The sequence below is a fragment of the Myxocyprinus asiaticus genome, chromosome 9, assembly GCF_019703515.2.
Source record: "Myxocyprinus asiaticus isolate MX2 ecotype Aquarium Trade chromosome 9, UBuf_Myxa_2, whole genome shotgun sequence".
Taxonomy (NCBI): domain Eukaryota; kingdom Metazoa; phylum Chordata; class Actinopteri; order Cypriniformes; family Catostomidae; genus Myxocyprinus; species Myxocyprinus asiaticus.
In genome coordinates, this window is record NC_059352.1 from 8,507,420 (window position 1) to 8,531,172 (window position 23,753).

General features: G+C 34.6%; 1 protein-coding gene across 1 annotated transcript; it reads left to right on the forward strand.

Moving 5' to 3' along the window:
• The first annotated feature begins 136 nt into the window (after window positions 1-136).
• Window positions 137-23,749, forward strand: tspan2a (tetraspanin 2a). The gene is made up of 8 exons (XM_051706511.1): window positions 137-399; window positions 6,314-6,416; window positions 14,247-14,344; window positions 14,991-15,065; window positions 15,168-15,251; window positions 15,351-15,416; window positions 19,598-19,681; window positions 20,867-23,749. The coding sequence occupies exons 1-8, from the start codon at window positions 331-333 to the stop codon at window positions 20,930-20,932; spliced, it is 645 nt and encodes a 214-aa protein (XP_051562471.1). The 5' UTR covers window positions 137-330; the 3' UTR covers window positions 20,933-23,749.
• The last annotated feature ends 4 nt before the right edge of the window (window positions 23,750-23,753 follow it).

The window sequence follows — 23,753 nt, forward strand, 5'->3', positions numbered from 1 at the left end:
TCTATCTCTGGGTGTATGTGAAATATTTGTGTCCTGTATATTCATAAACATAGACTACAGGTTTGTAACCAGACAGATGCACAGAGGCAGTACAGCAGCCAGAATAAAACGCGGGTAAAAACAGTGAACTTGCCCATCGTTTCCTTCTGGTCCAATGGGCGGTGCTGATCTGTGATCGCTCACTCGGCAAACTGTTCAAGCAAACAGCGCTGTTGTTAGCGGTCCGTCTGCGAATTCTGCTAAAATATTATTTACTGACCTACATCTCTGCAAATTTACGCAAACATTTTATTCGAAACGGCGAACGCGCGGAACGAAACAACAGGCAGGATGGGCAAAGTGCAAGGCGGCATGAAATGCGTGAAATACCTGCTTTTTGTCTTCAACTTCATATTCTGGGTAAGTGCGACCATTTATTTGAAAGTAACATATATGCATTGCCAAATAAATGCGTGATGATGTCACATGCTTTGCTGGCCAACATCTGTATGATGTTTTTCCTACCTTGGCACAAAAATGTGTTTTAAGTTGGCATGGTTTAGTTTTCTGTGGGGACTCCCTAACTAACAACAACGCCAAACTACCGATGTTTGTCGTGTTGTCTGTGACAGATGTAGGCTGCGTCTCAAATCCTAGTGAACTGCCTACCTAGATAACATTTTTGGGCATCATAGGAACATGTAGATTTTTAGTCGTCATAAATAGATTCCAATATTGGTATACTGTATATAGCAAGTGTGACAATCCCTTAGTGAGTTAACGCAAACTTGACCAAGCCTTGAGACTATGTGTCTCAGGAAAACGGTCTCTCAATTATTTTGTTTAGATGGCGACCCCATTTGTTTTTGTGTCTCCTACATTAGCTTTTTTAGAACACCCCCACAAACTGAGAATGGCGTATATTTAAAGGGATAGTTCACCCCAAAACGAAAACTGTCATTATATAGTCACCCTCATGTCGTTCCAAATCTGTATGACTCTCTTTCTTTCATGGAACATTTTGTATAATCTTCCATATTTTGCATGATTTCAGAAGCTGCTCTTTTCCATTTAGAAAAAAACTGTATTATTATTAAGCTAAAAAAAGAAAAAAAAAAGCACCATAAAAATGTCATGAAAGTACTCCATACAATTTGTGCATTATATTCCAAGTCTTCTGAAGACATACGGCAACTTTGTGTGATGAAAAGATCAAAATTAAAGTCGTTATTTGTGTAAATGACGTGACACTCATTTTTATTGTATTTTTTTATTTTATTTATTTTTTGGTCAGGATCTATTATTTACTCAAAAATATATTAAACATACAATTCACAGAAAACAATGACTTGAATGCACTTTATTATGGCCCCTTTTCCAGTTGGTATAACCACGTGTCCCTTGTGACCACTTGTGTCTGGATTTCGAGGGGAGGGTCTCTGATTTCATGATGAAATACATCAATCACTATGTCGGTGTGTTACTGCATGATAATAAACTGCAAAAAAAGATATAAAAGACAAAGAAAGTGGATATAAAACATTGCACTATTTCTCCCAGATGCATTAATCATTGATTGAAGCACAAATGCAATATTTCCACCTTTATTTAGCGCTGAACACTTGTCATCGGATAACCCGATATACTTCTTAATACCAGGCAGAAACGGGATATATGATAAACATGCTTTCATTTACTGAGTTCAAAGTCATTTGGATATCTTTTCTTGGGCTTACTGTAAAGTAATAAAATGTCATGTGGTGTAACTTTCATTAGACATAAAAATAAAAAAAATCAAAGCCTCATTAAAACCTGAAATTCTTGAAAAAAGAAATGTTGGCATGTGTAGTGCAGAAGAATCTTTTATTATTTCTTTAAAAAATAAGCAGTGAAACAATTTTGTTTTAAAATATTATTAATATTTGAAAAACTTCTGTCTTGAATTTTTTATGAAAAGGCACATTTTGTTCAGGTCATATGGAGTAACCCTAAGAAAACTTCTTGATATTCAAGACTAAAAATTCATATTTGTGCACACTCACATTTGTTCAAGGTGCAAGGAAAGTATTTTATTACATTTTACTTGATGGTAACACCACCTGACATTTTTAAATAAATGTAATTTTTTGTAGAAAATGCTACGTGGACACAAAGATTAAATTTATAAGAACGTTTCACGTGTTTTAAACTAGATTTTTAAAAGATTTCTAATTTTTATGAATTCGTACAATCTATTTGTCAACGATCCATTTGCTGAAAACATTTCCCCTTGCTATTCTCAAATTTTATCCACACTTTGATGTCAAACATCATTGGTTCTCATGTCTCATGACCAGTCGTTGTCATGTTTGAACATTGATTTCAGATTGAATGAGTGATTTTTTTTTTTTTATCTTTAAATAAATCTTGAGAAGAGCATGCTATGGATTAAACTGTGTCTGCCCTCATTCCCATATGAACATGTATAACATCTGCAAGAACACATACATTTGCTCCAAGGTAAAGAAAAGCTAATAAATTAACATTAATTCAGTTATGCATAGTACTGATTCAGGTCTTGGCAATAGTAAATAAAGAGTTCACAGCATCATAGTGAGTGTGTTATGATACATTACAAGCAGTTCTCTTCACTTCCACTAATGTTATCAGGTGTGTAATCGCCATCAAATGACGCTTTTCTCTTTTCAAGTGACTATGATAATCGTTTACCTCAATTCTAATTCACAGTCTCCACAGTTTTAAATTTTATTTTACAAAAAAAAACATCAGATAAATATACTTTAAAATGTCACTCATCATTCCAGCCCACGTAAGAATATTATGAATTCAGTTTATGGAAATATTTAGCCAAAAACCACGAAGTACACAGCAATCTCCTATTTATTACTACGGGAAGTTCTGCAAATCTTGTCAGAGGGAGCAGCGGTAACCAAGGAGGGTGGAGCTTAGTGAAGGGTCAATAAAACTTGTTTATTCAGGAATCATTTGACATTATAATGTGACTTTCTTAGGTAAAGTCTTAGAAAGACTGTCCAATTCCATTTGTCCATTTGTACCAGCAGGATCCTTTTACTTGCTAATTTACTTTATGTAAGTGATAAACAAAGTACATAATCCATCATAAGTGGCTTTGAAATTCCTTTGCAGAGTTCTTGTGTGCATGGGCAACCCTTTATTTTCAAGATAAAATAAAAACACACTGAAGGGGCAAACCTTCAAAGCTAGCCTTCAGGTACTATTAAAAGTGTACCACACCTTTGTGCGGTATTCAGCACTAATCTATTCACTAGGTTGCATTGAATTCAAAAGGATGCATTGAGACTTTTTTTCCCAGATGATAAGGTTATCATTTCTTCAAAGACAAGACCATATTCCCAATGAGTCAGGTTTTTGTCACATGCAAACGTGGAGAGATTGATACTGATACTGTAGGCAGGTTAATGATACAGCATGCCTTTTAAGGTGGAACTGTTTTATCATTATTTTATGGTCTCTCTTTTACAATGTCTTTTATTATTTGTTTGATAAACATTTAAATGTATCACTGCCTAAATGATAAAATATCTTTGTATATCCTTGTATTTTGCTAGCTAAAAATTTGTTGCATATGTGTGTGTACCTTTAAAATAGTCATTTTAAAGGTGTGGGCCAACAGATCTTATAGTCACCACACTAAAGGGGTATCATTAGATGAAGAATAGATTTTAACTTATTTTTTATTTTTTGTGGTGTTTGCCCCAACTGGTTGCATTTCCCAAAAGCATTGTAAGCCTAAGTAGATCGTAGAAACCCTTGGCACCAATGGTCTCTAGGATCAACTTAAGCTTGCGATTCTTTTGGGAAACGCAGCCCAGCATGATGCTAGGGTGTTCTGGGTGATTGCTGGGTGAGGAGACTTTCTGGTTACTTTCCAGGTGAAATTGGTAAGGCTGACTGCCTTGGCAAGACCCACTAATAATTCAATTGCCTGCATTTTATTGCCTGTTTTATTAATCCTATCAAAAGAATCATGCATCTAAAGTAAAAGTAGTTGTTTTGAAGTCGATCTTCTTCAATAACACATCTTGCGTACTCCTAATAATGGTGCTCAAAACAACACAAAAGTCATAGGAACCACTCGAAGACCGCACGTAGCTCCTCCCACTCGTCATTACATAGTGATTTTGTTATTGCGCTAATGGTCCCATTAGATTGGCTTAAATGCTTATTGTAAGAACAATGTAATGTAGGTCACAGTGGCTTCAGTCATTGGTTATCTGTAGAATGGTCTCACTCTGCTGGACAGCAAGGCCTTTGTCTTTGCGAGTGGCAGACATAAAAGAAGTGGGTCGCTGTCCTGTGCAGTTGTATGTCCTGGTGTTACATGGGGAGGGATGGTATCCTGGCATAGGGTGGATCTAAGGGGATCTAAGCTTGCCAGACTGGCACAGCCTGCCATGCCTGTTGATCACAGGCATGGCAAGTTGAAGAGATCAGTGCCAATAGTGATAAGGGCTGCATGACATGGAGGAAAAATGTGATAAGTTCTTGGAATATGCGATATGCGATACGATAATCCTATGATGACGTCATCAGAGTACGCGGAACATCCAAACCAGCAAACGCCCAAATAAACTGACGTTAATTGGAATAAAAAAGGACCATCTAGCCCAGAGATCACAAACATAGTTGTCTTTTGTTCTGACTTGCAGACAGACTGTTTAATATACCATTCTTTTAATATTAGCTATATAGTAGATATTGAAATACATGTTCAATTATTTGTATTTTTTTGTAAAAAGTATATGAAAATAAAGTTAATTTCGCCATGTTTTGGTATATCTTAAAATAATCTGTGTTGTAAAATATTTTATTTTACACTGTAATTCATGTTCGTATTAATTTCAAAAGTTGTTCGTCGGTGTGGGACTTTTATTTTGAAAGACATGTAAACACTACACTGGGGGGGGGGGAATTACGAACTTTCCCCATAATTTATGTTCTTCACTGAGAATTTCAAAGGGTAAATCAAATTGTGGACACAAGCTACAGATTTGCAAGAGTAGCAAAGAGAGGGGCCAGGGTAGTACAACGATAACTGTAAATTCTGTCTTTTCCATTGGAATTGTTAACATCTTTGATCCATTTAACACAAAAATAGATTTTAGGCAGATATCAGTCTCAGTCACCATTCACTTTTAATGTATGGAAAAAAGATGCAATAAAATTAAATGGTGAATGAGGTTGTCAGTCCCTATAACATTCTGCTTTAAGGGATAGTTCACCCAAAAATGAAAATTCTCTCATTATTTACTTACCCTCATGCCATCCCAGATGTGTCTGACTTTCATTCTTCTGCTGAACACAAATGATGATTTTTAGAAGAATGTCTCATATCTGTAGGTCCATACAATGCAAGTGAATGGTGGCCAGAATTTTGAGCATCCAAAAAGCATAAAACAGCATAAAAGTAATCCATACGACTCCAGAGGTTAAACCCATATCTTCAGAAGCGATATTATAGGTGTGGGTAAGAAACAGATCAAAATGTAAGTCCTTTTTTACTATAAATCTCCATTTCACTATTACGTTCTTCTTTTGTTTTTGGAGGTTTGCATTCTTTGTGCATATCACCACCAACTGGGCAGGGAGGAGAAATTAAATATAGAAGGTCTTAAATATTGACCTCTTTCTCACCCACACCTATCATATCGCTTCTGAAGATATGGATTTAACCACTTGAGTCGTATGGATTACTTTTATGCGGCTTTTATGTGCTTTTTGGACCTTCAAAGTTCTGGCCACAATTCACTTGCATTGTATGGACCTTCAGAGCGGAGATATTTTTCTAAAAATCTTTGTTTGTGTTCAGCAGAAGAAAGAAAGTCATACACATCTGGTATGGCATGAGGTTGAGTAAATGATGAGAAATTTTTTTTGTGTGTGTACTATCCCTTTAAAATCTTTTTTTTTTTTTTTTTTTTTTTTTTGTGTTCCATTGAAAAAATAAAGACAACAAAAGGTAAATAGACTTAACTACTGGTATCCTTACATCACAGCAGATTTGTATCTTGCAGAATTTCAATCAATGAACTATTTCCATCAATGTTATCCCTCAGATTATGCTGATGGGCAAATTACAAAGTATCCTGTTCTCAAACTCAACACTTGTTGTGTTTGTACTTAAATAAACCTATTCCAGAATGTTAAATCAATGACAAGTTACAGAGTAAACCAGCAAAAGTCACAGAAAGAGCATTTTCCTCTTGTTAAAGGGATGGTTAACCCAAAAATGGAAATTCTGTCATTTATTCACCCTTATGTTTTTTAGTTACTGTATTACTCTTGTTTCCAGTTGTCAGGCTCACTTGTGTTGGCGGTTGGATTATGGCTGAGGTTTGACCCAGACACGACCTCCCTCCTAGGCGAAAATGATGCCCCTGAAAATTTCTTCATTGGTGAGTCATCAGTTAAAGCCTGCAGCAATGTTTACACAACAGTTTAGGTTGGATTCATAAACATAAACCAAATTATAGTCTCTACAAATCCAGACTTTTGACTCTTGGCATAAAGTCTTACTTTGCATCCTGTTTTGGCCAAGAGCCGCCCACTTAGACAGAGACGTCTGACTGAAATCTTAAGTGACCAATCACAATTTGCTTTGTTTTTATGTGCCATTTAGGGCCAGGTTGATCTGAAATAGTTGATATCAAAATAATGGACCAACGTGTAATAAATTGTACAACAGTGTTGGTTCGTGACAGAATGCATCAAATAGCCAAAAAATACGAAAATATGTATATAATTTGTAATTTTGCACATATATTTCTGTCAGTCAAAAAGTAATTAGTACTGATTATTTTACAGAAAACAAAGCAAAATATTTGTGGACAGATAAACGTGTGCACCCTGACTCCCGGAAGTTATAAAGCCAGCCAATCAGATTAGACGCTTGCCAGTTTTTTTTTATGCAATATAAATCATAGTGTCAGTGAATTGACTGTGGGAAGTCAATGGTCATGCCGTCTCCAAATTTTACTTGTTTGTAATGCTTCTTTTTATGTGATTGAATATGTTAATTTTGTCATTATGCATCTACATTATTAATTACAACCACATAAACTCATACTTTGCAGTTTTATACATAGACACAGCATCAGCACCTAAAATTAACAGTGCACTGTGCTCCAAAAGTAATTTCAGGCTGAAATTTCCCCATATGCATTATGGAACCCTAATGGCCTCAGTAAATGTGCATCTAATATTGGTTTTAGCCATGATGAATGAGCAGAGACACTGATAGTTCCTACTAATGGCTAAAGCTGATTTCTCACAGGAGAGGACATGAAACTGGTGTCAGTGAATTATAAAAAGGTTATTTCCCCTTCAGCCCTGGTTTAGTACCCAGAGGAGCCCGTTGGTGAGCTGCGGTAGGATGGAAAACTGGTGTCTTCACACACCTCATTGGTCTTTTGCAATTTGCAAAACTAGTTTCTGGTCTTTAAGATAGGAAAAGTCAACCAATGAATGTCTTGCCCCTCCACAATAAACTGAAATTATTTTAGCTTTAAATAAATAAACACTTAACATTTAACATTAAGCTTTTCCCAGTGTTTTTTTAGTTTAGGGATGAACCGATGTATAGTCCGCTGATTTTTATCGGCCAGTTATTGACCAAATTAAAACCATCGGCAAATCTGTTTTAAGCTTAAAAACGCTGATTTGAAAAAAACGATGGTACATTTATAATTAATTATCAACACACTTTGTAAAAAACTCTTTGAATTCAAATGTACAATCCAGAAATAATGACAGCAACAGAATGTAGAAGGGTTGGCACTCCTTAAAACATATAATATTTAATTTATAATAATTCTCGTTCTCACATAAATGAGGAAAAACCATTGTTACAGACGTGACAGTTGTGAAAGCAGCACGTACCTATACATGATGAGGTAAATCCATCCAAAACGCTTTGAAACCAGCAAACTATAATTGGTATGGTGTCCATTAAGGCTGCATGATTGATTGAGGTAAGATTTAAATCACAAAATGGTGTTGTGCAATTAATAAAGTCAGCATTATGTTAGCAAGCGGCGCCCTCTAGCGATGTGTATGGCATTTTACATTATCCATTACACCACAATAATCCTTAAAAGGGCGTTTATGCTGTGGTTGACATTTCCATGGAATTGCCCAACATATGCATAATATGAATTTGTGATGTTCTACTATAAACAATACAAACATTTAAAACACGTTTTGAAAACAGAAGTGCAAAAAAGTACACATTTATTTGTATTTTTTTGCATCAATCATCATGCTTTGATATTTAGTTATTTTTCAATATTTTTTAATCTTTTTATCTTCTATTTATCTTTTATTGTGGCTCTCTTCAAAATTTTGGCCTGTCATGTGTTCACCAGATCCAGTCCATGTTCATTTGAAATTATATATTGTTAGAACAGAGAGAAAAAAAAACTTTTGTTCCTCTTTGTATCTTTTGAAAACATGATTCCTGAGCAAAACAGTGATCTGATGACAAAATAAGGTAAGTGGCAAAATATCTGTATCAGCATCAGTATCAGACAATAGTTTTTTGTTAAATGGGTATTGGTACCGGCCAAAAATATTAGTTCATATCAGTGCATCCCTAGTGTTGTTATTTTGTACTGTATTAAATGTGTTAAAGCAAGTGAAAACATGATACAATAAAACTGATAGCAACTCAATTAATAAAATTTTAATATGAAAGCATAAAAATAAAAAATAAAGACTTTTTGCTTTCTCAATGACGTCTTATCAGCAGAACAGAAAGCATAAGTGATAGAAGCTCTGCAGTGTGAAGAAATCACTTATACACTATGAAATAACAAGTATTTCCTGGTAAAATGCTTAAACATGGAACAAACAGGCTCTACTCAGAAACAGAAGAATATCAGTTGGCAAACACCTATGTGCTAAGAAGCCCGTTTACTGTAGCAGTGACAGGTGCATGGACACAAAAACAGGAAACAATAGAGAATTTAGCAAAAAAAAAAAAAAAAAAACTATTCTGGTCCAACACAGTATTTGAGGTATCATGACAAAATTCCCCTCTGTGAGCTTTTATTTAAATGCTGTTGTATGAGTTGTTTAGCTAGAAGCTGTCATTTAATCGATAAGGTAACTGTTTCCTGCACTCCATGTGCATATCTTATGTATTTGATAGCCTGAGTAATCTAACAAACAAACGGGAGCTTTTGATTTTGCAGTATTGTGTCATAGTTATTTATACAATATTGAGTATAGCAATGTGTACATCTATATAATTGTGAATTCATTTGAAATGCATAATTCATGGTACATCAATCTGGAATGATGCCATTTTTAAGACTTTTAATTGTGCTAATCGTCACTTCAGGGTCTGGTGTAAAATTCTGGTCTTGGTAATTTATTTATAGTTATTTTCTTTTATTATTTTTTTGCCTAATTTGATCACCCATGCCACACTCACATTACTGTAGTCTACCATTACCGCATGCACTTTGTGTTACGAGCTTCATGAGGACATCTTTTTTCTGTGGCTACATAGCAAGTCACATGGCAACTGGGGCCAAGATTGGGAATGTTAACTGATAGCTCCAAGTATTTTAGAGCTTCTTGATGGGCACGTGTCAGCTCCAGTTTCTGGGGGAAATATCCACAGAGTGGCGCCAGAAGCAAGCTGTATATTTTGTTGTAAATTATGTAATACAGTCAACAGGAATGCATAATGTATTAACTCTACCCCTTAACCCCAACCCTAAACCTAAGCGTCAGTGAAGTAAAAATCTGATTTTACAGAGAAAATGCAACCTGAGGATCACGCTCACCATTGTTTACGTGAACACGATTACATCCTGGTTTCCACGACACCAAAACCTGTGTCTCTGAGGCTGTTCGCACAATATGCTATCAGTAGCGCTAGGCCTAAATGGAAATGTTATCACGTTCGAATTCATGAAAAAATGTCTGATAGGGGATGCCGTTTGTCAGCAATTCAACATAATGGGGTTGATTTCAGGGTACATAACTTTCGGAAGCAACATGTCGATTTCCCATGTGAACTTGTTGGATCAGTCTGCATCCAGGAACGGAACTATCTGTTTTATAATAAACTCAAAGGAATGGCAAAAGGCGGATCTTTCAGTAAACACTGAGATTGTTGAAGATGAGCTAAGGTTGTCTATTACTCATGTCTTAGCTCTTCATATTTTCATTTACATCATTGATAAATCTCTGTTGCATGTTTATTTTCAAATTGACTATAATAAGGCCTGCCTTTAATAGAATCTTTCTGTCAATTTAAAGATGTTGAGTGTTTATAGTATAAGAAGAGAAGGAGGGATGTTTATATACGATGGTGACTGCTTCTGCAGGCATGTTTTCCATCATTTGGCAATAAGGAAGTGAAGAGGAGTGGTGGTGGGGGCGGGGGTGTTTTCAGTATTTTGAACTCTCAGAGGACTCATGTCAAATCTCCTTTGTCCTGTCTTAGGAAAACAACATCTTATTTTCTCCCTCTGGGATTAGTTATAGTATATTGTGCCTCTTGTCTTCCTTCAGCTCACATAGAACCATGGCAAAAGCTTCAGTGCTGTGCTATTTGGCTGTTATTTGCAAGCATAGTGGCCTTTTTTATTATGAAATGTCTTTGGAGCCATTTCTGAAATGTAAAATGAAACATTGGACGGTCACAGAGAAACACCAAAGAATTTTCATTTTCTGGGTGAACTGTCCCCTTATGTCTTCATTTGTTAGGCCCAGTTGTGAGGCAGAAATAGCAGATACCATATTTAGTTGCATTTAGCTACACCAGTCCTTTGGATTTCAGTGTTGTTTATCTTTTGTCATTAATTAGTATGATCCTAGCTTGTCTAAAGTGGTGCAGAGATGGTGGCAAGAGAGCATATTTGGCCGTGAGGGAGATTGCGCCATCCTAGCAACAACAGTCTCAAGCTGTTAGTGCCCTGTGTCTGGGGTGACTGAATTGTTGCCATGGTGAGTTAATTGGCCAGAAGAGGAGAATGATAACAAGACCAGTAAGATCTGCTAAACATGAATGTCTAAAATAAGATATTGAATGCAGTGTGTTCAATAATTGTGAAAACTCTTATGTAATTCAGGTTTAATGTTAAGAACACATCCAGATCCCATTTTTCCCTATTCAGATGGTTGATGTGAACATTAACTGAAGCTCCTGACCCATATCTGCATGATTTAATGCATTGCACTGCTGCCACATGAGTGGCGCATTAGATAATCGCATGAATAAGCAGGTGTACAGGTGTTCTTAATAAAGTGCTCAGTAAGTGAATATAGTCATTATGGTAGTATTTCTTGTACTGCCTTCAATGTATACAGAATTAAATATAAAATAACATTGTTTAAATCAGTTTTTTTTTTTTTTTACAGTAAACAGAATCTAATGAGAGTCATCATAAAATTTGATTTGAGAATAATGAGAATTACAAGCAAACTCAAAAGTAGGGATGCACCAATATGAACATTTTTGGCCAATAAAAACTGTAGACCGATAACATTACCGATATTTCGTTTTAATGTTTTGAATGGTTTCCCTCATCATGTAGCCTGTAGGTAAGTTTCACAACTTTCACGTCCATTTATGGCATTTTTTCTACATTAACGTGAGAACGAGAAAGAATAATAATGAAAAATTACATGTTCTTAGGAGTGCCAACTCTTCTACATAGTGTGGCTATTATTATTTCTTGATTGTGCATTGGAATTGATTGAGTTTTTACAAAGTGTGCTACTATTAATTATAAATAAATCATCAGTTTTTCATATCTGCATTTTCACGTTTATAACCGATATGCAGATGGTTTTAATTTGCTTAATAATTGGCCGATATATATCGCAAGCCGATACACTGGTGCATCCCTACTCAAGAGTAAAACAGATACTAAAAAAAACAGATACTAAAAAACTTTTTAAAATGGGCAAAAGCAGATATGGCTCATCCCCCTTTTTTTTTTTGTTGCCATTAGCCTTAAGTTTACATCACAGAATTGGAACTATGATTTGCCTCTTTCTACTGCTAGTCAACGCATGTGTTATTAGTGGGAGGGACATTCTCATTCTAGAGAGCGTTTGATTGGACAACAGCTTGGATACACCCTTGAGTGCAAGATAAGTCATTCATATTTTTGGTCCATTTTTCCAAAAATAGAAAGACTATCAATTATAAATGCATACATCTGCTAAAAGTTAATTTTTTATCAACTTTTAGGAGTACACTCGCATATTAATGGCCTCAGTGCTGAAACTATAAACCACAGAACTATGGGGTTTCTATAGTGAAACCTTAATTTCTGTAGTGAATTTTTTTCTAGCTTTTCTCTGGTCTAAAATATTTAGTTGGCTAAATATTTTTCTCACCTAGAGTAAAACTTGCTTCCAAGCCATAGTGACCTGCTGATTTGTCAGTGAATCATTCTTTTGAGTCAGTTATTTTCAATTCAGTCAGTTGCTTCACAAATTGGTCTAAATGATTAATTATAAAAATGCGTTTTAATAATCATGGAAAAGTCATGGAAATGAATTGGTCAAATAGGGTGGGAACCCTGTTAATTGTCCTAAATATAGGCTTTATGATCTTTCTGCAAAATACAAATCTTATTTATTTATTTATTTATTTTCTTTTGATTTTGGGATGAAATGTGACCAGGACACATTTTCTTGAGATTCACCCATGTAGTTTTATTAAAAACAGACTATTTTCTGTTTGTTTTCCAGGCCCTAGATTTTGTAGGATGTTGCATGGACTGTTGCAGGTAATGCTTTTGGAGATCTGTTCTGAGAGCAGTAGATTAACGGTGTAGTTAACAGTGAATATGATTAGGGTCTTGTGGCACCACAGGTTAAGCTTTTGGTGACTGAATGTGTTGTATACACAAAGACTGTTTGTTTCTGCTGAGCCGTGGCCTTTCAAATTCTGGTTGTTGGTTTTATGTGAGGATGCACATTTCATACAGTTCTGAACCTCATAAAACCCCAATTCCATGCCTAAATGATGCTAAACACTAGAATTGCAATGATCATTTGCTTCTTCTGTGTTTTTGTGTGATAATGTAGTTTACATTGAGTGGGAAAGTACCGAACACGTCAGGGTGATTTTGATTTTCACCATCTGTCAGGAAATGCCCACACAGATTTATAAAATAAGAATCAGCTGCTATCATTCTCAGTCATCATTAAGGTACACTTGGGTCCACATGCAAAAACTGCCATGAAGTGAAAATACTTATGTAAACAAGATCAGTGATTTTAAGAAATATTTTCCCCCAAAATTGTATTCTGTCATCATTTACTCACCCGTATGATTTTCTTTCTTCCATGGAATATTCCATATAATCTTCCATATTTTGCATAATGTCTGAGCTGCTCTTTTACATACAACAAATTATTCTGTCAAAGACAAAAAAGTACCATAAAAGTATCATAAATGTAGTCCAGATGACTGGTGCGCTATATTACAAGTCTTCTCAAGCCTTACAATATTTTTGTGTGAGGAACCTGACTATAGCCTGTTAAAAAGACTGTAACTTTCATTCATTCATGATCACACTGTGAACTGGGCAACAGGAGGTCAAAAGTTCATCTGAAATTGGTCTTTGCTTACCAAAACTTAAATCACTGCCCCCAGTGTCCGAAGCTGGAAGTGTAGCTAAATGAATGGGCACGTGTGAGCTCTTGTTTCGGTGTGAAATATCCATAGAGTGGCGGCAAAGGCAAGTTGTATTTTAAGTTGTAAATTATGTAATAAAGTCAATGGGAATGCATATTTTATTATCTCTGCCCCCAAACCTAAACCTAACCCTCAGTGGAGTTAAAATGTAATTTTTTATTGAAAATGCAGGCTTCGAATCGCAATTACTTCCTGGTTTCCATGGGACCAGAACCAATGTCTCTGAGATTGCTTGTGCAACGCGTGATTAGTAGTGCAAGAGGGAATGGTAAACACGTTTGAATTTATGCAACAACAAAAAAATGCCTGATGAGGGATGGTGCTTGTCAGTAATTGGTTAGCTCGTATCTCATGTCTGATCGTGATGTGCACTCCTAAATGAGTTCTCTGTCAGAGTTAGTGGAGTATGAATTGCTTGCTGAGTGAATGTTCATGTTCTGACCTCATCTGGTTATATATGAAACTGCAAGTTAATCTTAAAGGTTTGGACTTATAAATGGATTTAATTAAATACTGGAAAAGGCCAAACATTGCATATACTCTGTTTTCCTCACAGCTGTGTACATCTTGATCGGAGCTGGAGGTATCATGATGTTGGTGGGGTTCTTGGGCTGTTTTGGGGCCGTGAGGGAGTCACAATGTCTTCTTGGATCGGTGGGTAAGAACTATGTAACAGTAAACAAATAAATGCATCACCAAACACTGTTTCACAAACCCCACCTGCTGCCTTCACGGGCACTAAATAATGTGAATAGTGGTTAAAAACACCACTTTATTCAAGAATATAGCATCCCCTAAAAATATTTGGACTTTTAAGACTTAAAAGTGTTTGAATGTAATTGCATTACAAAACCAAGTATCAAGACAAAAACTGTTTATTTTATAGCTCAATCACACTTTTCAAGCAAAGGAGGAAATATGTTATACAATACAAATTTAAACTATACATATACTATTCATAATTTAGATCAAAATTCAACAAAATGGCTAAGAATTTGTAGATGCCACCTGGTTTGACATTTTGTCTAATAATGTAATAAAACTGATACTTTAAGTGTACGTCCAATACTTTTTGGGGCAATTGCAGTTAAATAACAATGACTCATGTTTTTTGTCAACATTGAAGCACTTAAATTTCATTTCGTTTGGAGAATTGTATGCAGACCTTTTACAATTCTACAATAATTTGTTCTGTGTTAGTAATCGTAATATTTATAGTAACCCAATGTGCTGATACTGTTGAATTGCCATAAAGCAAGATATTGCACACATAAAGTGAAGTCTCTTCTGTATTGTGTAGTTCTTCGCTTGTCTTCTGGTGATATTTGGCGCAGAGGTTGCTGCTGGAGTCTTTGGCATTTGGAACAAAGATAAGGTATTTTAATTGCTGTATCAAACATTTTATCAAGCATAAATATGAAAGTAACTGACACCTAAGAACATGATATGATGGATGCCCTTACATGTTTTTTTCTAGATCATTAAAGATGTCAAAAACTATTATAAGTCCATTTTGGAAAATGAGAACACTACTATTGTTACCTCCATGTATCACAATGTGGTGAGTCAAGCATTTCTTGTGCAAACACTCTGCTAATAAATAATCTGTGGCCATTTTGGCAGTGTCTTCATGCCATATTCTATACTTTTCATTTTATAGCTTGAATGTTGTGGGACTGAGTTCACTCGCCCCACTTCATTGTGCACTGATAACAGTTATGACAAGGTATGTATAATGCAAATATTTCTTCTTATTTTTTTAATTTATTATCTGCCACATAAAGTGGGTTGCACAATCCCATTAGTGAAAATGCTTCTATATTGCTATAATGTATAATCTTTTATAATATTTCAATACTATTTATGGGTCAATGACATGCTCATGTTTTGTCCAAATCTATTAAATCATTAAAATTAAATACATTACAAATGCAATTGATTGCATTTGATTGCAATTACTTGAATACACCTCCTCTGTGATGAACATGTTTTCAATTACTGAGTTCATAGTCGTTTTGGTATTTTTTCTAGGGCATATAGTAAAAATGTCAAGTGGTGTAACCGTACAGAGACAGGAGAACAAAGTAAAGTCTCATTAAAGAAATGTTGGCATTAGTTGGCATCTTATTATTATTTTCTTTAAAAATGTAAGCAGTAAAACAATGTTGTATTTAAATATGATTCATATTTGAAAAACTTTTGTCCACCAAATCAGTCATGTGGTGTAACCAACATGTATGTAGCCATTTTTGTTGTCATGTGACTAAAGAGAAAAAAACAAACATAAAACAAAAAGAGGACCCCATTAGACCCTCATGACTGTGTTTTCTTTTTAAAAATCTGCTAATTTGAATTTATTTATTTATTTTTTTTTTTCTTTGGACAAGGAACATTTGTTCATGTCATATGGAGTAACCTTAAGAAAACATGATATTCTTGACTCAAAAATGCATGATATTTGTAAAAAAAATAAATAAATAAATAAATAAAAAAAGGAAAAGAAAAGAAAATGTTTTACCTGGAAAAATGTTTGAAAACTTTTTTTAAATGAAGGATTATGTTCTGTGCACTCTCACGTATTCAAGGTGCAAGTAAAGTATTTTAATACCTTTTAATTGGTAGTTGCACCACATGACATTTTTAAAGTCATTACATTTTTTTTATTTTTTGAAAATGCTATAAAAGTTTTTCAAAAATTTGTGAAACCAGCATGGACAAAAAGATTACATGGTAACACTTTGTAATAAGGTTCCATTTGTCAAAATTAGTTAACAACATTAGTTAACATGAAATAAAAATAGACAAAACTTTTAATGCATTTTTTAATTGTAGTTAATGTTAATTTCAACACATAGTAATACATTTTTAAAATAAATCAAAAGTTGTGTTCGTTACCATTAGTTCATGCACAATGAACTAACAATGAACTATTGTGTTTTTTTTAACTAACATTAATAAAGATTAATAATTGTTTGTTCATGATACCTAATGCATTAACTAATGTTAACAAATGGAACCTTATTGTAAAGTGTTACCAACTACATTTCTATGATCTTGACACGTGTTTTAAACTAGATTTTTAAAAGATTTCTCATTTTTAATACCTTGGGACAACCTTATTTGTCAATGAGCCTTATATTTTCAGCATAATAATTTGAGTAAATGATTAAACGTTTTACATGAATTTCAGAATTTCTTAGAATTGATGTCCCACTTTTGCTTTAATGACAGGATTCACTTAAAAGGGTATGAACTCCAACAGTTGCTCAAAGTTGTTCAAGACCTGATAGTCCATGTAAAAAAATAAATAAAAAAAAAGCCAAATATTTAGAAATTATTACAAATATGTACATTTCTCAGCATTTTACTTAAATTGTTGAATTGATGAAAAAACATTTTGTAATGATTTTATTTTGTATTAAATTATAAAAGAGTGTGAAATGGAAGCATTTTCACAGTGAATTTAATTGTGTCACTTAAACTGCACAAATACTGTACAGTAGTTCTCCTAGGTTCACAATTTTTTAATGCAGAGTAGTTGTAACTCAAGCCGTTAGGTGGCAGCCTTTTAAAAAAAAAAAAAAAAAAAAAAATACAAAAAAAAAAAAAAAAAAAAAGAAGGGGGAGGAGGGTGGGAACAGAGAATGGTGGATAGAAAAGGTAAGAGGGGCTTAGAGAGTGTAATGAAGCAGACAGTGGCAAGATTTCCCATGAGTCACTTGATCCGATAAGCCCAGAGGGGCACAAAGGCGCCAGTATTTTATTTATAGCAGGCGGGCAGACACATTGATCGGCTACAAAAGATGATGTCACATTGAGCTTGAGTTGTCAAGTTCATACTGTCAGTTGGTCTTAATCAGCAGATCACTTTAGATCAATTCCATTGAGCTATAGCATGTGAATATACTGTTTACTGTAGCTGTAGCCCATTGAAATGAAATAGTAGAGCAATAAGAAAGACTTTATACATTATAAATGATAATTATAAACGTAATTTTTTATATAGTGCCTTTAAAGGTAGCTTCTAAAGACTGTACAGAGTAAAAGTAATATATACAGCATATTACTCTGCCGAGAAAAACAATATTATCAAAATATTAATAACAAAAGTCTTGGCCACCACAAAATAGGTATTGTTTTAAAACTGTAAAGCTGTACTTTACAATGCATGTAGGCATTATGATCAAAACTGAACAAGTGCTTTGATATTTGCAGACAAATCAGAAGTGTTTCTCTTTGATAATTTATTAATAATTTAGCACTGCATATTTTATTGTAATCAGTAAAAACATCAAACTGTTCAAATAGCCATGTGTCATATGTTGGAAATCTCTCAAAGAGTAGAATACAACCAGCCTATATATTTATTTTGCTCACAGACAAAAATATAGTGAGTAATAGCTATAAGTACATATATTTGACATACATATTGCATGTAAACAGGTGTTGCTTATATGCCACGTTTAAGCTTATATCTTCACAAAAAATAAACAGAGCAAAATATCACATAACATTACTTAGAGGAGGCGATTATCTTTAAAACAAGCCCACACACAGCGTAATCTGATCCATAGAACATTAGATAATCCACACAAAGCACAATGTTTACACAGCACATAATGTGCGATCTGGCTAAAAAAAAACAAGTTAGCTTTCCTGGATCAGATGACTTCATCAGAAATGATTCAGTATGTTGTCCAGCGTCATGGAACGCTAAACTAATAGTATTAGGGTTTAGATCGCTGCAACCAGAGGTGGAAGTCATCCAAATATGGCGCGAGAGGATCGTTCACTGTAATTACATATGGCCACCAGGAGATAGCGCCAAGTACATGACACAGACTCAGTGATGGCCAAATGACACAGAATGGAACTGAATGAGATCTCGTTACTCATGCCTGCATGCTTTGGAGAGAGAGAGCATGCCTTTAGTCATTGCTGTGTAATTAGTTCTAATGAACATGTGTAATTAGTTCTTGTGTACAACTGTTATGTTTTATTTGTTTAAAGACATTTTTGGACACTAGGATAAATTATTTTTGTAATGCTATAACTTTTGATTGCTTTGTCATATCAACACAAAATTTTACTCAGTTACAGGTAACATGATAGAGAACAAAACAAAAGCAGTTTTTTCGGAGCCACCTATTTACGCCCTAAGATGTCAAATAATATAAAATAAGAAAAATAAGACAAAAAGTAAATTTTTGGCTCAGGTATTTTTGTGATTTTCAGCAGTTTCTTAGATGGAGAGTCTCAGAATTCATCATAATCTATATCATTAAAACATTTGAAATGTTTTCTTTAAAGTGATACCAAACACTTGACCCTTCTTGTTTTTTGTTGAATCATAAGCCTTGCATTTTAGGTAAGCCACTGAAACAAGAAATCTTTAAAAATACCATCAGAGTTTAAATGGCTAAAGGCATAGTTCACCCAGAAATGAAAGTTATCATTTACTCACCCTCATGTTGTTCCAAACCAGTATGAGTTTCTTTTATTTTAGTAACACAAAAGATATTTGGCAGAAATGTAGCCTTAGTCACTATTCAGTTTCACTGCATCTTTTTTCCAAACGCCACAACGGAAGAAAGTCATACAGGTTGGGAACAATGAGTTTACTACGGTTTTGTCATGCATGACACAAAGCAATAATTTTATAAAATTGTGAAAATTGAGATATAAGAGACCAATATTGAATAACTACATTATTGTATTAATAATAACAATAACCACAATAAACAATTCTTACAATTTGCAGTCAAAGGTGTACATATAGAGGCTATTTTTATAATCAAGTTGAATGACATTTTTTAATTTATAATATAGGCATACTTGTTATTTTAACTTTAACACTCCATACCTGAATGCCACACTGAACTATTCTTCTTTTTGTTTATTGCCAAGGATTGTGTCAAAGCTATAGATGATTTCTTCAATGAAAAACTCCTCATCATTGGATATGTTGGCATTGGCATTGCAGGTGTTATGGTAAGACAGATTTGTGTTACACTTTGAAAGTTGTTCTACTGTATCAGTTGTGGGTTTTTTTTTTGTCTTTATTCGGTGGCCCTAAAAAGGATTTGGACAACTAAGCCACACTTTAAAATGTATGAACCCTAATGGGTTAGTTCACACAAAAATGAAAATTCTCTCATTTACTCCATCACAGATGTGTTTGACTATCTTTCTTCTGCTGAACACAAACAAAGATTTTTTAAAAGAATATCTCATCTTTGTAGGTCCATAATGCAAGTAAATAGTGACCAAAAATGTAAAGCTCCAAAAAGCACATAAATGCAGCATAAAAGTCCTTCACACATGACACATCCTTCAGACTCCAGTGGTTTAATCCATGTAGTCTGAAGCGATCTAATCGGTTTTGAGTGAGAACAGACCAAAAAGTTACTACTTTTTCACTATAAATCTCGCAGCAGTCTCCTTGGCGATCATGATATCAAGCTCGGTTACACTTCCTAGTGTCATCTAGCACCCTGCACATCTAAAATCGATTAGATCTCTTCATAAAACAGGGATTAAACCACTGGAGTTTCATGGATTACTTTTATGCTGACTTTATCTTCTTTTTGGAGCTTTAAATGCCTGATCACCATTCACTTGCATTGTATGGACCTACAGAGCTGAAATATTATTCTAAAAATATTTGTTTGTGTTCAGCAGAAAAAAGATCTGGGATGGCATGAGGGTGAGTAAATTATGATACAATTTAAATTTTGGAGTGAACTTTTCCATTAAATAACAAACTATCAAACCAAGTAACATCTGTAAACAAATTATTATAAAGATCTTTTCTCAGAACTAACGTCACTTTTCAGAGCCATTTTTGCAGTTACTTTTACCCAGCTGGTCTCATGGTGATTTTAAGTAGATGTATGATGTCAGTTCCCCTCAAGTTCACACAGGTGTCCTAGCCAACATTAACTATGGACATGTTCCACTAGTGTTTGACTGCTGAAAAAGTGTCCAAATCTAACCAATGTTATGTTAAGCTTGAAAAGTGTTCTTGAGTTAACTCTAAAATAAATGCCATTTGTTTCATACTTCATTATGTTATCCAATGACATTCATCATTTTTTTTTTTTTTACTGTGAATTAAGTGTCCACAGACGTTTTTAAGGCAGCTTTATATGTAAAAACCTTCTGTTGTGTTGACAGATAATTGGCATGGTCTTCAGCATGGTCCTGTGCTGTGCTATTCGGAACAGCAGAGAAGTTATTTAGGTTCCTCACGGTTCCCCCTCATGGACCTCATCAGACCAGCACATGCAGGGTTGGGTACAGGGAGAAGAGACTCCCATAAGGCATTGTGGGTCTTGTGATACTATTTTGTGAACAGCATTCTGTATCTGATTCTTCCTCTGGTTTTTTTACATTGTGTTTGAAGATGACCTCCACTGCATGGACCATTACTGCTACTGTAACCACATTAACTTGTACATTTATTATGTCTTAAATGATTTTTTACTGAATCCTTGATATGATCAAAAGGGGAAATTTCAGGCAGTGTAAATCCCTTTTTTTAAACTTGAACGCCATGAATATAGAGTCCTTGTGTGGTCTCTGCTTGCGTCCACTCAGTCAAAAAATTAAAATTCTCATGTTGTTACAAACCCATATGACTTCCTTACCTCCGTGGAACACAAAAGGAGAAGTTAGGCAGAATGTTAGCCTCAGTCACCATCCACTCTCATTGAATCTTTTTTCCATAAAATAAAGGGGATGTTGACTGAGCTTGATACTCTGCCTAACTCTTTTTGTGTTCCACAGAAAAGTGAGAGTCAAAAGGGTTCGAACAACATGAGGGTGAGTAAATGATCTAAAACTATTCCTTTAAGTTTGAGACGTGATAGTTACCTACTGATGTAAATAAGCTTTCTGATGCCTTTCATTGATCAATTGCTTTTAATGTTATTTATTGTGTGAATTAGACCAGGTTTTCTGAGGTAATTTAGAGTTTTTAGATTATGGGTCACATTGATTACATTTTTATTCTGTTTTGCATGTCATGTTGGTTATTAATGTTTGTCAGAAGTCTTTGATTTGCCAAGATTTCAGTATCTTAAATGAGTTTAACTAACCAAAACCACTAACAAACACACATATAGGCCAATCATGTCGCCCTTAAAGTCAATATGAAATCAAAATGGACCCCATTTACTTTCTTAATACACGTTTCTGGTCGTATTGTGCATTATACATTAGTGCACAGTAGTTAAGAAATGATTTGTATAATTTGTCATCATACACTTTGAAATGTGATAACTTGCTTTGCATTTGAAATTACTTTTTTTTTTAGGCTAGTGTTACCAGACCACATGGACTATATTGATTAATGTTAATCAATTGCCAAATAGCTATTTAGATGCTGTTTTAAGCTATGTATTCCAATAGTTAACATGGTGATTTACAGTTTTTATCAATAACTTTGGCTCTTTTTTTTTTTTAAACAGTCTTAACATTCTCTAAGGTGTAAGTGCAATTATCACAACTGTTTTATGGGACATCACAACTCTATTGCATGTCTGCAAAATGTAGTAACTCACCCAAAACATTTAATTCATACTTCAGAACCTAGTTATTGTATCAGTAAATTGGCCAAAGCCACCAAAATGAAAAGTTTGTCATCGTGTGAGCCATACTGGTCAAAATGTTTAGATGGTTTTACACCATGGCAGTCAACCCATTTTTGTTCTACTTTTTTGTTGACACTGACAGCTTACTGTACTATACAAGAATGTCAGTTTTATCTAGCTGAATGCTATTGTGTATCACACTGAGCTTTTTAGATACCGATTTCTACAGTAGGTAAAAGTTTACTGGGAAAAGTCAATACTGTACAATACTGTAGTACACAGAAAAAGGATATGCACATTTATATGTATACAGTACATTTATTTTTGTAGCAATGTGTTACATGTAAATAGAAAATTCACATTTGTATGTCCAAATTTCTTACATGTAAAGTCATATATAGGAGACCTAGTGTGGAAAACAAAGGTTGCTGCTGGAAGATGTATTAGGGAGGCCAGCAGGGGGTGCTCACCCTGTGGTCTGTGTAGGTCCTAATGCCTCAGTATAGTGATGGGGACACTATACTGTAAAAAGGCACCGTCTTTCGGATGAGACGTTAAACTGAGGTCCTGACTGTCTGTGGCCATTAAAAATCCCACCATAGGCCCTTCTCAAACATGGCCTCCTAATAATCCCCATCTGTTAATTGGCTGTATCACTCTACTCGCTCCTCTCCACAAATAGCTGGTGTGTGGTGAGTGTACTGGCACACTATGGCCACAAGCTACAAGTTCCCATCTTCTTGGTGGACATCCTGTCGCTCTTGTTGTTCTGGCCAGAGATTTAGCAGACATCACAAACATTCCATGTCATAGATATTTATGGAATATACATGTACTGTATGTCTGACAGATTTTGATAATTGAATGGATCATTTTGCATGTGATGGCTCACACGATGAAAGAATTTTTAGAAGTTGTGAAGAGTATGACAATTTCACTGAGAATCAACTCATCAGTTTTGATCAGCAAGCCATGTGCATTTAGTTATTGTGCAAATTGTAGACAATTGTATTTACTCTTTTGCACCCATGTGCCAAAACACGTGCAATTTGCTTAAATGAATAAGAAATTCAAATCTGGTGTGAACAAGAAACTAATTGTTAACTTACTGTTTTGAAAAAAATAATTCTCATTCAAGAATTAAACCAAAGCGATTGAGAAAAATCTGTAATACCTGTTAATGTAGATTACAGCAATAATAGAAGGTGATCCCATGAATTCACAAATCATGTTCTTGAACAGCAGTTTTTGTTTGGTATTGTTTCACTTGGAAATACATCACATTACAGAAGTGAAATGGGTTGTGTATGCATTTCATGTTGACTTTAAAGTGTAACTTGTTTAACAACAGAGCACTCAATTTTCTTTAATGTAAACCTGATTCATTTTGAATGCTGGAAAGTCCAAAGTTATTTGCTTTATATATATATATATATATATATATATATATAAAAAATTGTAAAAACCCA